The 16,982-nt window shown below is 40.4% G+C and overlaps 1 protein-coding gene across 15 annotated transcripts in view; it reads left to right on the top strand.

Annotated features, from left to right (window-relative positions):
• Positions 1-16,270, top strand: part of LOC117296440 (phosphatidylinositol-binding clathrin assembly protein LAP-like) — a 52,716-nt gene extending 36,446 nt beyond the window's left edge. For 3 of the 15 annotated variants that reach the window (XM_033779366.1, XM_033779370.1, XM_033779365.1), the window contains 9 exons: positions 510-761; positions 1,705-1,797; positions 4,908-4,976; positions 7,174-7,348; positions 8,322-8,372; positions 11,686-11,803; positions 12,750-12,782; positions 14,849-14,992; positions 15,457-16,270. In XM_033779366.1, the coding sequence (XP_033635257.1) occupies positions 510-761; positions 1,705-1,797; positions 4,908-4,976; positions 7,174-7,348; positions 8,322-8,372; positions 11,686-11,803; positions 12,750-12,782; positions 14,849-14,992; positions 15,457-15,468 (947 nt within the window). In that variant the 3' untranslated portion in view covers positions 15,469-16,270. The remainder of the gene's footprint in view (positions 1-509; positions 762-1,704; positions 1,798-4,907; positions 4,977-7,173; positions 7,349-8,321; positions 8,373-11,685; positions 11,804-12,749; positions 12,783-14,848; positions 14,993-15,456) is intronic. The other 12 variants (XM_033779373.1, XM_033779376.1, XM_033779379.1 and 9 more) reach the window with 9 other exon arrangements.
• The last annotated feature ends 712 nt before the right edge of the window (positions 16,271-16,982 follow it).

Here is a 16,982-nt window from a genome sequence, read left to right as displayed (position 1 = left end):
GTCGCATTGAAACAAGTTCACTGATGTTTACTACATGTAGTTGCTAAAAGTTTTGTCTGTAAGTGTTATGTCATATGTTTGTGATGTGTGTTTAATATTGTGTAAATATAATTGCACTTTTCATGTACATTGTAAGAATTATTTTCACTGTTGCTGTGTGCAATTTTGTAAATTAAAATACTGCTGTACACCACTTCATCATGCTTACATGTTCGCCAAGGCTGTACAATGAGTCTGACTTGTTAGCCATTGGCTTATGTTGTCTTGGCCAAAATAAAACTAAGTGTAGATTTTAGTTTCCAGGATTTATTGACTTTTACCACATGAATTACAATTATGTAAATTTGTATTCCATATGAGCACTATTCCCATTGATAAACTCTTCCTGTTTAAAACCTTTCATTTCAAACATTCCTTTCTAAGATCATTATTTCATCGCTTTCACAGAACGATAATCACTTTCTTTCCCCCCAACCCTCAACCTCGACAACTTCAACCCACACCATCAGTGGACAACAACAACCCTTTTAATGACCCGGAACCATTTGACACCCAGTTCCCTGACCCTGTTCCTCCCGCGCCAGCTCACAACCATTCCAACACCTTCCTGGGTGTGCCCACCAGCGCCCCCTTCCCAAACTTTCATGAAGAAAGCATTCTGGATCAGGAGGACAAAACGTCGCAGCTTGAGTCGGTGTTCGGAGCGCCCCCTATCTCCCCGGCCGGCACTCCAAAATTTCAAAAGCGGCCGGAGAATCAAAGTATAAATACAGAATCTCATTCCGGGTGATCCCCCAGTCCCAGTTGTGATTTAATTATCCCGGCATGTCATGTACTAAGTTGTAAACCCATGTGTGCATGTACCTCATGTTGGTGGTACTACATGCTACATGTGGCACCTACATGCCTCATGTGGGTGGTACATGTACTAGCACCTGCACATCTTGTACCTCAGTGGTCATTAATTTTTTTGGCAATTTTGTGTGTGTAATGTGGATATGTATCAAGTCTTTTAATATCTGGGGGCTTGTGACCTATGTTAAAGTGTTATATGGACATAGTTTGACTGACTTTCCTTTTATATATTTTGTATTTTATTTTATTTTTATTTGGGGGGGGGGTCTTGTTATGCTCAGACTAGTATCTAATACCAGCAGTGTATTTAACAAGAGTGACATTTAAAGGTGATAAGTTTTCTGTACTTTGTGGGTCATACCTTACACCGTGACCCCTACTCAATTTACACCTGTAATATAACAACACTTTGCCCCTTGCCACACCCACTCCCAATCTAACTGTACTTACCCTGTTCTCACTCTGTTCTCACTTAACACTAACACACTCTTATTTCTTCAACACTGTCCTTATGTTACATGTACATGTAACTTCATATCACAACCTCACACACATTCATACCCTAATGTTAACCTCATACCCTCATCATACCCTCATGTCAACCTCGAACCCTCATGTTAACCTCATGTTACATGTAACTTCATATCACTGTTATCTCAACCGCACACCCTCGTACCCGTATATGTGAACCTTACTCCCTCATACCCTCACACTAACCTCACCCCATGTTTTCCTCACATCCTCATGTAATCTTACATTCTCATGCTAATTTCACCCAAACCCTCGTATCCTCTCATATTAACCTCACACACCCTCACATTATTAACCCATTGATTTATTCACACACAGACACTCTGCCCTCGCCTAGCCTGGCTAACACTGCAGAGCCAGTGTTTGAAGCAGAATTCCCCCAGTATGATGGGGCACAGGCTAACTCCCCAGGTGTGTTAACATCGCTGAATAAAGCTCCAACCACTCAGTCAATTATGCTCTTTGGGATTTCCCGTAAAGAAAATCTTGCTTCAGTATCACCAGTATGAGAAGTTGCTGGTTTTAACTTTCAGGATAAATTCAAATTCAGTTTTAAAACAATGTTTTTGTGTGGTGCGCGTTATTCAGCCTTGGTTGTTTTGGTTTTGTATCTATATAGTTGAACCGGCAAAAAAATGTCTAATGACATATCACACCAGCTTTGCGTATTGTGTGAATGGGATTTTTTTTCTTTTTTTCTTTTTCCTTTTTTTTTTGTGGGGGGGGGGGGGGGGGGGGTGTTTTTCTTGGTTTACAAAATAGGGATCCTTGTGTCTCAAAAAGGAGAGGACTTTATACAGAAGGTGTTTATCAGAATGAAGATGTAGTTACTGAAACCTTTTTGAATCTAAAACCTCGGATCTGAAGCTGTTTACAGCTCATTAAAGAAATAAAGCCTTGAAGTTGTAAATATAGATCTACATATAACTTTGCTCGTCACCGACTGAGGTTTGTTGGCCAAGGAATGGTACATGTACATGATTGAGTGTTTGTGTGGTTGGAGCTTTTCTTCAGGTGCAGGGATTTGTTGATTCTGGTGCTGGGAATCGCTGCTTTAGATAGAGACACTTCTTTCTGTCTGATGATTAGTACATGTAGATTCAGCGCTCAAATCAGATTGCTTTACTTTCTGCTCATGGCACGGAAAAAGTGTCTCATAGATATGCATTGATATGTTGACTTCCTTGTGTGTCTTGCCTAAAACTTCCCGATCCCAGGAGCGTTGTAGAACACTCTGGGATTATTGAGTGAGTCACTGGCCGCGTCCACCCCAGGTGGCGTCAGCTATGGCTGCTGGCTGCATCAATTTTGACAATTGACAGTTGACAATTTTTTGGTCCTGGCCATAGTCACTGCCAATAGCATTGATTTTGACTGGGCCGTTTTTCTCACCTCTACATGCCATAGTTTAAAAGCAGTCATGCGAAACACGAACATAAAATGCCTGTCTAGGTACCATGAAGGTGCCATTGCTCTGGGTATACATGTACATAAAAGTACATTGGTTTCTATGGGAACAGTACGTTGGTTTTTATGGATAGTTCACTGATTCGATGGTTATATTACATTGGTTGCTACAGGTATATTACATTGGTTGCTACAGGTATTGTACTTTGGCTAATATGCGTAAAGTAACTGGTTGCTATGGATACAAAACATTGGTTGCTATGGATTAAGTACATTGGTTGCTACATGTATGTATATGGTGTTTCTATTATACGTACATACAGTATATGTCTGGGAAGCGTCCACCCCAATGAGGATGGTTGCAGTTTTGGGTGATAGTTACTCGGTTTTGGGTGGTATCCTGGTTTGACTCTTTTAGTTACTGTCTAATTAAAAGGATATTTTCCCTGATCAATTGGGAATGAGCGTCGTTAAATGCTGTATGTTTTGCCAGTTATCCTCATTGCATGGCTCCTTTTGTTTTTGTAGAAATGCCTGTGTTGTATCTTGTAGTATTGTTTACTCTTTCCTTGTGTCATGTATGCCATCTTGGTTCTGTTTCTTTTATCTCAAATCTATCAGGTAGTCTGTTCTTTTATCTCAAGTCTGTTCCCCAACAGATTACAATATATCTGAGTTTTCTTCTGAAATTATTTTTGAGTGATGGTTGAAGATTGTCCATGGCGCCATGCATGCACTTCTACCCTTACCTGTAGTTTATTAGAACTCTTTGACAATTTTGTTTAATTAAACCTTTTTTCTTTTCTTTTGTAGTCTTAAATTCTAGATACAGTCTTTGCCTAACCTTCTTTTGAAAAAAAATACCATAATATAAGGCCCTATGTTTTGTAGGCCCTATGCCCCACCCAGTGTTTGTGTTTGCCCTAGGTACTGTTGCTCAGTAGACCTCATGCACCGGTGCTCCATGGGACCTAACACTGTTGTTTTGTTGGCCCTGACCATCAATGTGCATTACATGTAGACCCTAAGTACTGGTGTCCCGTAGGCCCTAGGCAGCAGTACTTTGAGGCTATACGCACTGTTCTGTTGACTCTTGGCACTGGTGTTCCATTGGCTCTTGGCACTGGTTCCCAAAGCCCAATATGCACTGGTCATAGACTGTAGGCACCAGTGTTTCATTGGAAAGTGGTCGTGTACCAAAACCAAATTGCAGGATTGGATTGGCAGACTATGTTTACAAGATCGAAGCAATTTAGCGGTAGTTCATTTTGCCTTGTAAATGAAATTCTGTTTTTTCCAAATATTTTTTTCAAAATCCACTTGATTGAAGAGTGCTGTTTTTCGCACTCCTTGGATAAGGGTAAGGAGTGGACAGGAGAGCGTGTGCACTTTGCTCTCATTCAAGACGGTGTTTTGATTACTCGTGTACATTGTGTAGTACAGGGCCCAATTTTATAGAGCTGCTTAGCACAACAATTTGCTTAGCATGAAATTTCTTCCTTGATAAAAACAGGATTACCAACAAAATTTCCACTTGATTTTCAGGATAAGCAAACAACAGCTGAATACCAGTAACAAGCAATATGCAACAAATGGAAATTTGGCTGGTAATCCTCTTTTTATCAAGGAAGAAATTTCTTGCTAAGCAAATTTTGGTGCTTAGCAGCTCTATGAAATTGGGCCCTGGTATTGGGCAAGTATGTACTGTAGGCCACCACATTCCCCTAGACTGCTAGAGTAGAGTAGCATTTCTTTCATTCAAGTGCTTTTTGATTTGGTTTGTGTAGTATAGACCTTAATGCATTGACGTCATCCAGTCGCCATCTTAGAGGTAAACCCATGAAGCAAACGCGGAGATTTGTAAGCGTAGCGCACATCGCAAATATCAATGCGCAAGCGCTAACTGTTTGAATGAGGTGCATGCTGGTCTACAATGTAGTTAGTTGATTGCTAGCTAGACTAGCACGCACCTCATTTCACACCTATTGTGTGCATACTGAGTATTTGTGATAAGGGCTATGGCGTCATCTGCATAAGGTCTATAGTTAGTTTCTCTGTTTGCCAGCCCACCACCTTTCATCTCCTTTCACTCCCATCACATATTCTTCATGCAGGGATCACCAACAACAACGACATCGGGGCAAACTTTGACAAAGTCTTTACGGGAAATTCCCAACAGAATGGTAAGTGACGGGGAAAAGTCGGATAAGAAAACGGGTCAACCTCGGCGGAGGCGGTTTCAAGCAGTGTGCTGTCTGAGAAACCGAGTCGGGCATAATTTTACGGCACTGGAGTTCCAATCATCTTTATCAAACACGGAACAGCTTTTACCAGTGAAAGCACCATGATTCTCAATATTCATGGCTCGTTTGTGCCTTAGACTGCTCCTTGTTTTTGAAGAGGATTTTTTTTGGTCTCTTTCCCATGCTGATAGGCCTAGAAACCACAATACAAAAGCGGCCAAGTAAACAATATTGCTTAACAAATTGTTTCACTAAAGCAATAAATAGAAGGAAACCAGTCACAATGTAACAAAGAACAGACATTACATTGAGTTTTAACTGGCGACCCCTCTGTGCTAAGCAATTTTTAAATTTACGAATCCATGTCATTACAGCATTTGAACATTATTTGACTTCACATCACACTCAGTTACATTAACATCGACTTACAGTTGTTAAAGGTTTTTACAGAAACACTCCAGCAAAATGTTATCCAACATTGTCAAGTTCCAATGTACTCGACACAGATAAGCAGACACTTGATTGAGGTTTCCTTACTCATAGGTGACCAGTTTAACAACTTAAAAGGATCACGTTGCCTTGGATCGGTCGAGTTGGTTTATGAAAAGCGTTTGAAACCGTTTGTTATAATGCATATGGTTAGAAAGATGTTTTAAAAGTAGAATATGATGATCCACACAAGTATCACTCAAAATTGCACGGTTTTCATTTTACGTCGCGAACTAACACGGTCGGCCATTTATGGGAGTCAAATTTTTGAACTCCCATAAATGGCCGACTGTGTTTGTCGACGAGGTAAAACGAAAACCACGCATTTTCAAAGCATATTTGTGTAGACCATTGTATTCTACTTTTACAACATCTTTCTAACCATACAGATTTTATAACAAACGGTTACAGAATGCTTTTCAAAGACCAACTCGACCGATCCAGAGCAACGTGTTCCTTTAAACATTAGGGCCCAAAAAGTTCTTTTTTTTTCACTTTAACTCTGAATGCTGTATCTGCATGTTGATGTACAGTGTGTTTAGTGCATCTTAGCATTTGATGTTTCCCGTCATACATGTATGTCATTTGTGTGTAGGTTTCCTATTGACAAAACATTGCTGAGGCCATGATAATGTGTGTAAAATCGGTTCAAGCTTGGTCCTTCATTTTCAGAACAATTTGGCTATAATAGCGCACGGTGCTTGAGTTTTTGACAGTTTGAATTCAAGTCTTCTTGTCCGTGAGAAGTTGCCATCACCCGACATTATCACATGATCAATCTTACCTGCCCCATTTTTGCAGTTGAGAACCCCTGTGTGTTGCTATGCAGTGCGCATTATGCGATGCAATCGCAGTTTGACGCCCACCATGTACATTTACATACGATATTGATTCTCAAATTACCTGACTGTAGCCTCGTGTGACGCCAGCGCAAGGGGGTCAATAGAACATTAATCCTACTACTAATTTGTCTACATGTTTGTACTGTGTGGATGCATTCATCACATATTGCTGGCTGGTATAATTCATCTATCCTTCAAAACCACAGACAAAATTGAATGGTAAGGTAGTAGGAGGATTGAGAAGGCTCTGGTGAAGACATATCCTACGCTTTTATCGCAGATGAAAAAAGGTTCCACAACGTACAATGTAGGTTATACCAGTGGTTATACCCCGAATATCTCAAAGCACATTGTAACTACCTATCCCCATACACAGACAGGAACCAGACTATTTCCTCATACAGTCTTCTTTCAATAATTGTGTAAATTCATCGGTGTGGAAGGAACATTTCAATAACTTGAAGCAAAAAATTTTTATCTAAACAGGCTCCAGACAAAAACTCAGGATAGTTTACGGCTGAAGGCTTGTCTCATTTACAAGTACAACCTTGGAGCAAGTTAGGGTGGCGACTAGATTGACTAGACATACATAACTAGAAAACATAGAGCACAGTGAGATTTACTGTATCGAACCATGCACTGGAGCATGGTCAATATGGTAAACTCAAGAGCTACGTCACAGTTTCTGGTCAAAAGTCAAGTTCGTCTGGTCACTCACCCATGCTTGCTCATGGCTGCACTGGGATGGTCTGAAATCCATTTATAGTCAAGCTAAACCTAAACACCTATCTCTATGATTCCCGTAGCGAACACACAAGAGTTATTCGGCGACATCCTCCAGCCGATGAACTCCACGGGTCAACCCCAGAGGGTCCCAGAGAATCCAGTCACCACCAACGAGACCGGGGACCTGGACACCACGTTGAGTAAGTTGGCCACCAACATCAGTCTGGACATCAGGGGATCCATGTCACCCAAGAAGTAAGTAGATAATCTCAAGATATCTCTTAAATTATTGCGGTGCCAGCTGCTAAAACTTATGATTCAAACTGCCTCTAGCTACCAGGCAATCTAAATGGTCTAGTTGGTTTTCATGACACTGCTCTGGAATTGCAAAAGGCGTGGGTGCGAATCACACCTGTGTTATATGCCTATGTTTTTTTTTACAGAGATCGAGAAAGTACCGAGTACACAGTGCTAATACACATCGGTTTATATGGGTTAAGCCAAAGTTTATTTTCTTTATCCTCTATGCAAATGTCCATCTATTAAATATGCAGAGTCATGGAAACCGGTGGAAAGTACATGTAGCATTGTGTAGTAGGGGTCCTTTTAACAAGAGGGATCCAGGTGGTTTGTCAGAGCCAATGGTATCCTCACTTTGATTCTGTGAATACTGATTTTTGTGTCTTCACTAAAATGAGAAAAAAAAGAGAGGTCCTCGATTTAACTGAAGAGTTTTTGCTATTAAAGCAAATATTTGACTTGTTACATCTCTTAACCGTGACTGCGAAGGTGTTTCAACACTACACACAGTGTGGACTGAGAACCAGAGAGGTCCACATAATATTATGGACTTGCACACATCCACACAGTTTTTGTTTTGTTAACAATGTTGATGAATATGCTTTTTGTTAAGGAAAGTCTACAGAGTGACTAACACGGAGTTGTGTGGGCAAACTTGTGCTTTCCTTTTTTTGCTTGGCAAAATCGATTTATCTATTCCTAATTCGCAATATTTGGCTGGTTAGTTTTTTGTTATAAAAAGGGTTGTTTTTTTGCCATGCTACTGCACAGGGGCTTTTAATAATTGAATGATCTGATATTTAAAATGGCTGTTGCTTAAATTTCATTTCATGCAGCATTTTTCTTAAAACTGTAATATTGCTTCCATCCTGTCACTCTTTTGTTTTCACTCATCATGCTCACTCTCTGCTTCTCACTTTAACGCAAGGGCTGCTCCTATGAGCATGGAGTTTGAGCTCCACGGCTCACAACGCCTCAAGTAGGTATTCTATGTCTTACCCCACCATTCGTTATTGTTCGACACAAGGTCAATGGGGAGGTTTTGAGGGGGCACCAAGGCCAATACCAGAGCAGCAGAGGCTTTGACTGTCCTCTACATGTATGTTCTTCAGGCCTGCCTAACCCGGCGTTTCTGGTTCACATAGCACTTATCCTTGGATTCAGGTTCTCCTCAGGCTTGCGAGCTACTTATACATTGATTAAAGGCAGTGGACACTATTGGTAATTACTCAAAATGATTATTAGCATAAAACCTTACTTGGTGACGAGTAATGGGGAGAGGTTGATGGTATAAACCATTGTGAGAAACGGCTCCCTCTGAAGTGCCATAGTTTTCGAGACAGAAGTAATTTTCCACGAATTTGATTTCGAGACCTCAGATTTAGAACTTGAGGTCTCAAAATCAACCGTCTAAAGGCACACAACGTCGTGTGACAAGGTTGTTTTTTTCTTTCATTATTATCTCGCAAGTTCGATGACCGAATGAGCTCATATTTTCACAGGTTTGTTATTTTATACATGTTGAGATACACCAACTGTGAAGGCTAGTCTTTGACAATTACCAATAGTGTCCACTGCCTTTAGGTTACGTACATGTACTCACATGTACATTGTATGAGGCATCCTTAGTTTCATTACCAGAAATATATTAACAATAAAATCTGTTTAATTGAAGTACAGTACATGACTGTATGACTTTCAAAGATCATAATATGTTTTGAAGAAAGGCTGGCAGAATGTGAAGTGGGCTCACAATTCACCAGTTATACTTTCCTGCATGTTATGACTCTTGACATTCATAGAACCCTGTATAAAAGTTGAAACCTGCATGTTTAGTACAATATGAGCAAGTTCGCGTAGGCACATTTAGTCCACCAGTGGTCGACCACAGACTAGCAACGCACATGCGCAGTGATGTACTCACCCGAACGACTCGTTTGGTAGTCTAGTCAACCTTCCACCTTTTCGCTAAAGTGTCACTGGTTACCTTCTGCGCTTAACACATGTTAGAATGGAACGTGCTGTTGGGACCAGTGAAGAAACCATGGGCTCGAGGCTGGTTCCAAATGGCCGACCACAGTAGTCAATCAATGGTCGACCAGCCTGGGTTCGAGTCAAAATGGTCAACCTTTCGTTAACCATTGTGCACACTCGAACTTGCTCTATGCTGACACTCGTTCACAGAGAAGGTAAACCTACGACCCCCATGCACACATACTTCGTCATAAACAAAGGCATTGCTTTATCAAGTTTCCTTAGAATATTGTACCTTCAAAACTGCCAATAACTTGAGCATGAAACAAATTGCATGAAGTCTCTTTTTATGTTTCCTCCCACAATTACTAGGGAAAACTCAAAGTAAATACACTATTGTACACAGAATGTTTTGTGTGTTTAGAAGGGGATAATTTGATTGTATGAATACACAATTATGGTCGAGAGAGATACAAATGTACATGTATGCTCTGTTTTACGTTTTACTCTCAATTGTGTTTCATTGTATGTACAATTAAGTTATCCCAATGTCTTAACCAATTCTCAACTGAATGGTTTCCAATATATATACCTTGTAGTACTTTGTGGGGAAGGGTTCGGTGCGAGTGATTCTGGCCAACTACTACATGTATCTGTTGCTGCCAGAGAAAAAGTAGAAGTAGTTGATTTTGCTTTTATTTTTGAAAACTATCTTAGTTCTTATTTTTTGAAACCAGAAATATAAAAATAGTAATAAACAATTCTAACCCAAAGGTGTAAAAATGAACATGTTATGGAGCCTTGGGTTTTGATTCCTGGGGAATCTGCCCGGTAGTGTGAAAAGGACCTAGGAGTCATTGTACTTGAACGTCTGTAACTCTAACATTTATGTTTTGTGTCTTGTTCATAGTCAGTGATGAAACCACTTTACCACTTTGTGTTGAAGTTGTACCACTGCAAGGACTTAGAGATTATTGTGTTGTATGTTGTTGTTGTTAGGAAAGTATAGTTCAGTAGTATTTATCATGTACATGTAGTTATTGTTTTACAAAATGTTTACAGATGTTTTTTTATTGGCTAGGTCTACGCCACAAAAAATCAAGCAAAGACATGAAATTGTAGCCCTTGATTAGGGCTCTCCGGTGGTGTATAGTATGAGCCAATCTAAAATTGTCTTGGATATGAAAAGGGCCTCCGTGTGGTGTCATTATTTCAAAAGAAATTCCAGAGAAACTTACACTTTGGGCATTGTTGTCCCTTGGGGTGAGGGGTAGCTCTTTCAACTCTCCACCCTAACTCTCTATAGAGTAAATCACTTGCCCCTCCCTTCACATCTTAAGCTGTAAACGCTACAGAGAAATATTGTGAATTGCCTCATAGGTGTATTGGGTTAATACACAGAACACAGGGATCAGAAAGCTGGTATTCCAAATGAATTCATGTGTTTTGATATGTTTAAATCTTATTGTAGACCAAACTTGTAAGGCATCATAGTAAGGCCGTGAGAATGAAAATGATAGATTTGCGTCCACCGCCCGCATGCTCTGAAAGTTACCGCTGAAAAATTTCATTATTTTCACAAAATTTCATTATTTTCAAAAAAAAAGACTCTGCATCACAAATGTTCAAGTTCAAATCATCGAACAAGGGTAAAAGGTTATATTTACGCATTATACTAGCTAGGGTACAAGGCAGACATTCCGCCGCGATCATTTGCAGTAAAACACGCATCTGCTGACGTTCATCTGTCGCGTGCAATCAACAAATTTGCGCCAATATATTCTGCACAATTTTTAGTTTGCGCTATGCAGAATAGGCAAATTTGTGTGTCGAGCTCCAGTCAAATTGCGCATCTTCGTGTGCAAAATAATGAATAATGAAAAATGAAAAAAGCTAGGGTACAAGGCAGACATTCCGCCGTGATCATTTGCAGTAAAACACGCATCTGCTGTCGTTCATCTGTCGCGTGCAATCAACAAATTTGCGCCAATATATTCTGCACAATTTTTAGTTTGCGCTATGCAGAATAGGCAAATTTGTGTCGAGCTCCAGTCAAATTGCGCATCTTCGTGTGCAAAATAATGAATAATGAAAAATGAAAAAAAGCCTCACGTCATTTCAAAAATGCCCGGACGCAAATCTAAAACTTTCATTCTCATGGCATAAATAACATTCATAAGTAAGAATACAAATTTGTTTGTTTGGATAGTGATTGTGCAAGATATGTGAAGGGGCATTTACAGTAAATACGTGTATTGATGAATCCTGCATGTACATGAACTCATGAATATTCATGACCTTTGTCTTTGCTCTTCTAGGTCAGATCATCAGTGGAATAAGCAATCGTCAAACATGGCCGGAAGCAGAACGGGTGGTGCAGCATGGCAACCTGTACAGATGGCATCCACAACATGGCCGCAGCAACAACCATACATGGTAAATAAATACTCCCCCTCCCCCACCCCTCATAAAACCATCTGGTGTATATGAACAGCAGAGGATGGGTTTGAGTCCTGGTTGATGCACTTGTGTTCTTGAGCAAGACATTTTACCATGATTGCTTTGTCTTTCAGATGGAGCATTTAGCATGTTCTCGGACTGGTAGTAAATTGAAAAGAACCAAGAGCACTTATCTTGGAAGGAAGTATGGGTTCAAGTGTTTCTGGTTCACATACATGTAGCAAGCAGTCTTATTTACAGGTTTCCTCGAGATTGCGAGTTACAGTGATTAAGTTCACTTCAAAGGCATCCTTGATTTCATACCAGAAATATTTAACAATAAGAACAATATAATGAGTCCTAACTTAAAGGGAGGGTACACGTTTGGTAGTTGTCAAATACCAGTCTTCTCACTTGGTGTATCCCATCATAACCATAAAATAACAAGCCTGTGAAAATTTGGGCTCAATCGGTCATCGGAAGTTGCGAGAAAATGATGAAAGAAAAAACACCCTTGTTGGACGAATTTGTGTGCTTTCAGATAAAAATAAAAGACTTCTAGCTAGAAGTCTTTTATTATTTTAGTGAGAAATTACCTCTTTGTCTAAAACTACGTTACTTCGGAGGGAGACGTTTCCCACACTGTTTTATATCATCAACAGCTCTCCAATGCTCGTTACCAAGTCAGTTTATAAGTTAATATTTGTTTTGAGTAATTACCAAACGTGAACCTTCCCTTTAAGTAAAGTCCAACATTATTGCATAATTCATCAACTGTTATCTGATAATTACCCCCGATAAATTAAGCTCTAATCTACATCATTCTAACCCATCATGTCATTTACACACTACTAACGATGCACCTAGTGAATACCACGCACCCACATGTTGCCCAATCCACTCTCTTTAAACTCTCTCCACATGCACACTTTTAACCAATCAGGAGCCTGCAGGCCAAGCGCAGATTCCGCAAATGGTGAGTTCACGTTGGTGTTAAGCCTGCCCTCTGTCTCCAATCATCTCAGGTGGCTATTGCTGGCAATGCTGTGATCTCTGGGCCTAAGTTCATAGAGCTGCTTAGGCAGAAAATACTGCTTAAAACTAAGGCCGAATCCCAATTGGCGGCTACGGCTAAGGCTACGGCCGAATCGCCGCGTCGTCATGCATTGAAGTATAGGACGCCCTTAGCAACACCCCTGGCAACGGTCGTAGCCGCAGCCGTAGCCACCAATTCGGACACGGCCTTAGCTTAGAAATAATGAGAAGGATACCAGTCAAAAATTTAACATGTGGCATAGTTTATTTTTGTGCTTGAGCAGCTCTATGAAATTGGGCTCTGGTGTTGATTGGGCCACTGTTCAGAACCACCTTCTTAGGAGAGACTGCTACATAATGGAATGTCTGATTAAATTTAAGTTAGTCGTCTGGCTGGCTGCAAAACCTTTGTTGGTGCTTTGAAGTTGTTCCGAGTGTTAAAAAAAACATTAGTAGTGTAGGCGTGCTAAGAAAAAATGTCAGACATGAAGTGGTTAGGCAGAGCTTTGTTGTGCTAAGTAGACCTGTGGCTTTTGTGCTTAGTTGACTTTTGTGCTTAAGAACCCAATGTGTTTGCTTTTTAATTCAGTTGACTTGCAAAGTTTGTTAATGCTTCTTTTCACCAGCGCAGTTGGATTGATAAAAATCTATTGCAAAGATGTGTTCATGTACATATGGACCTGTTGTCACAGTCAAACACGGCTCTTGGCTTATGAAATCATTATTAAGATTCTTTCTGTCTGCCTTTGCTAAGCCAATTTCACAAAACTTTACGCAAGTCTACTTAAATGCAAGATTTCTTGTGTTAGTGATGCACAACTAACTTGCTCAATAATTGTTGCTCAAGGGGACCTATGCAGTTGTTTAACGTTTTGTGAAATTTGCAGTCTGTTTTTCCGTATATAATGTTTACTGTGTGATCCTGCTTCAGCTCCCTGGCTTGTAGCGCTAGTAATTTCATCCCAAGTTAAGTGGAGAGAACAAGTAAATGAGTTGCGCGGTAGCTAGAGGCAGTTTGAATCCTATGTTTTGGCAGCGGGTACTGCAACGATAATATAAGTGGTGTTAAATTTGCATTGGGGATAAAGAATATAAATTTTGGTTTTTACCCATACACCGATGTGTGTTAGCACTGTACTCTGTACATGAGAAGTAAATGAGATGGATTTTTTGCCTTAGACTTAGTCTATGATACTGTGTGTAAACATGTATTACATGTACCCACCATACACAGATTCTTGGCATTGGATAATAGTGAAACACATGTCAAAGTGTCTGTCGTCTGTTTCTCATCTGCAATTTATTTACTGCCACGGCCCGTTGATGCTCCAAACTTTAATGGAAGGCCTCAATGGATGAGATCATGAGCTTCATTTATTTATTAGGGAGTTTCAAAAAAAAATAATAATAACTAGATCTTGTCTTTAGGCTTTTCACAATAGCGTATCAATGCGCTTTACATAGTGCTCCTGTAATCTTTCTCAGCTCCCTGGGGAGTAAACAGGCTCGGCGCTCCAAATGGTGTGTTTTTTATACACAATATCAACTCTACCCTTGCAGGTACCCATTCATACAGCAGTTCTGATCAACTTTATCTGGATAGATTAACCTAGTGTAGGAGTGTTGAGGAATAAATGCAAGTCTAACACATGATTTTGCGAATGTTTTCTTTACTAAGGCCTTGCAATAGACCGGTCCATTAAGCTCCGCCCCATTGCGTATTGACCAATCACAACACAACTAAGGTCCAACACTAAGGTCCGACATGCGTGCGCGTATGCTTGGCTCGCGCGGCAGAGTTGTGCAGAAAGGCGTTGGAGAGCCCCACATGTTCTTACTCACACGTGGGATCGGTCTATTGGCTTTACTTGAACTAAGGTGTTTTATAAGATAGCTAACAACAGCCTGCCTCAAGTTTCACAGCTGACACTGTTGCTGAGCATTAGCCGCAAAGTTGCTGGGACTTGGTCTGAATCGTAAACTATATTTTATTAAACGTTTTTGTAGGGTATGGGCCCGAGGCCGGTAGGCGCTCAGCCGGGGATGGTAGGCATGTACCCACAGGGTGCACCAGGACAGCACGCGGGTGCTGGGTACCCACAGCAGCAACCAAGAATGGCGCAACAACAGCAACAACCAAATGATCCATTTGTAAGTACTCAATTCTACGCACCTCATTGTGAATTCAAGAACCTGAAGTATTAAGGAATGTTGAAATGTTTCCTTCTTTAGTCTGATTTGCCAAATTTTGTTTCGACCTTCAGAACAATAAGACAAGCTATGATTAAACAGGCTAAAACGTTACTGTAGTATAAAGGCCTATAGTACAATTTCACTTCTTTTGTGTACGCCTATAGAGCAGGCCCTAATCCTACATCCCTGTTGAGCTCGTGTATTGATTACTAGTAGGCACTCTCTCCAGCTTCAAAATTTTAAGAAAAAGAATTGTTCAGTTAGGATTTAATAAAGTACAGTCTTTGGCAGAGTACTTTTTCTACATGTATAAGACAGGAAATTTCTTTCTGACCAAAAATAGCCACTACAATTGTCCGTTAATATTATTATGTTCGTCATTACTTGTTCTAAAAATCTGGTTTTGATTTTTATGTTTGCAGGGAAATCTTTGAGAGCGGTAGCTCTCCGAGGCACACATTGAGGGTTGATAATTTTTATCCTAAAACACTAACGGGGGGGGGGGGGGGGTCTGGACCCAGAAAAACAACCAACCACAGCAACATCTTCCACATGAACACCGACCAATCAGAGACGTCCTGGAAGTCGCAGAGCTTTTGTTATGCTAATGAGGACATTTCAATATTCATTAAGTGTATTTCATATATAACTATATATATATTATAGGAATTCTATATGATGTAAATAAGTATGACTGAACCATCCGATAAGCATTCACGCTTTATAAAACAAGTATGTAGACAGGTCGTAGTGTCCACTCTCCAGGAGAAGTGTGTCTTGTTGGTCAGAGTATTGTTGGTCAGAGTATCTCTGTTTATCTATCCTTGTGGTGAACTTGAAACAAAAAACCTGTCCCAATACTGAAGGAGTAATTGATTGTTGCCTGTAAACCGTCAGTCCATGAACCGCCAATCCAGAATTCACTCTCCAGGAGAAGTGTGTGTTGTTGGTCAGAGTATCTCTGTTTATCTATCCTTGTGGTGAACTTGAAACAAAAAGCCTGTCCCAATACTGAAGGAGTAATTGATTGTTGCCCGCAAGGTGCCAGTCCGTTCCTCCCTAAGAATTATAGGGGGGCGTAGTGTGGACTGTCTTGTAAGTGGATTGTCTTGCCACAGTGAGGGTGTGGTAGCATGGCGTACATATATATATTCCTTTAGACTGTGTTCTGTAAGAGATGCTCAGCCAGTTTAGAGAGGAAGGTCGACTTTTGGGAGTATTGTGGTCTTCTCGTTGGAAAATGTCCGTAAAGCCAACAGGAAAAATTTCAGACCGTTTTTTTTGTTTAGGTCTGCCTGGTGGAAAAATTAGCCATTGCTTTCTTCAGATATGAAGAAACACTGCTCTTTGGTTTGCTTCTCTAGTGCTGAGGATTCTGTTCCCAGAAGCTCCTTGACACCTAAAACTCCAGGGGCCAATTTCATAGAGCTGCTTAAGCAAAAAATAGCTCGCTTATTTTACACATGTTACTGGCCAAAATTTCATGCCATATACATTGCTCATGACAAGTATTTAGCTGTTGTTTACTTAGCATAACAATTGAGTGGTATCTTGGCCGGTAATCTGATTTTACTAAGCAATGAATTTTTTGCTTAAGCAGCTCTATGAAACTGGGCCCAGGGGTATCCAAAATGGGAAATGCCACCATTTCCACATACATGTACCTCCTTACCTAGCTATAAACCTTTTCCTCTATTAGCAATTACCAACGGTACACGTACCTCTTGCCCAAAAGCACTGCGCCTCATCAAAAAGATGTATGCGAAGAAAAAGCTTAAAATAGGGACTTACTTTTAACAGTAATTAGATTGTAACATCCATGGGAAAGTGTGCTATTTCCATTGGATGTACACTTCACCAGATAGACTCATAATGCTTGGGCAAGGCATATACCACCATACATGTAGAGTGCATAGACTTTGTAAGAGACTTGAATCTTGGCCTCTGT

This window comes from Asterias rubens, chromosome 11 (genome assembly GCF_902459465.1).
Source record: "Asterias rubens chromosome 11, eAstRub1.3, whole genome shotgun sequence".
Classification (NCBI taxonomy): Eukaryota; Metazoa; Echinodermata; class Asteroidea; order Forcipulatida; family Asteriidae; genus Asterias; species Asterias rubens.
The sequence above is the reverse complement of the archived record's forward strand: the minus strand, read 5'-3'. Positions and strand labels throughout refer to the sequence as shown.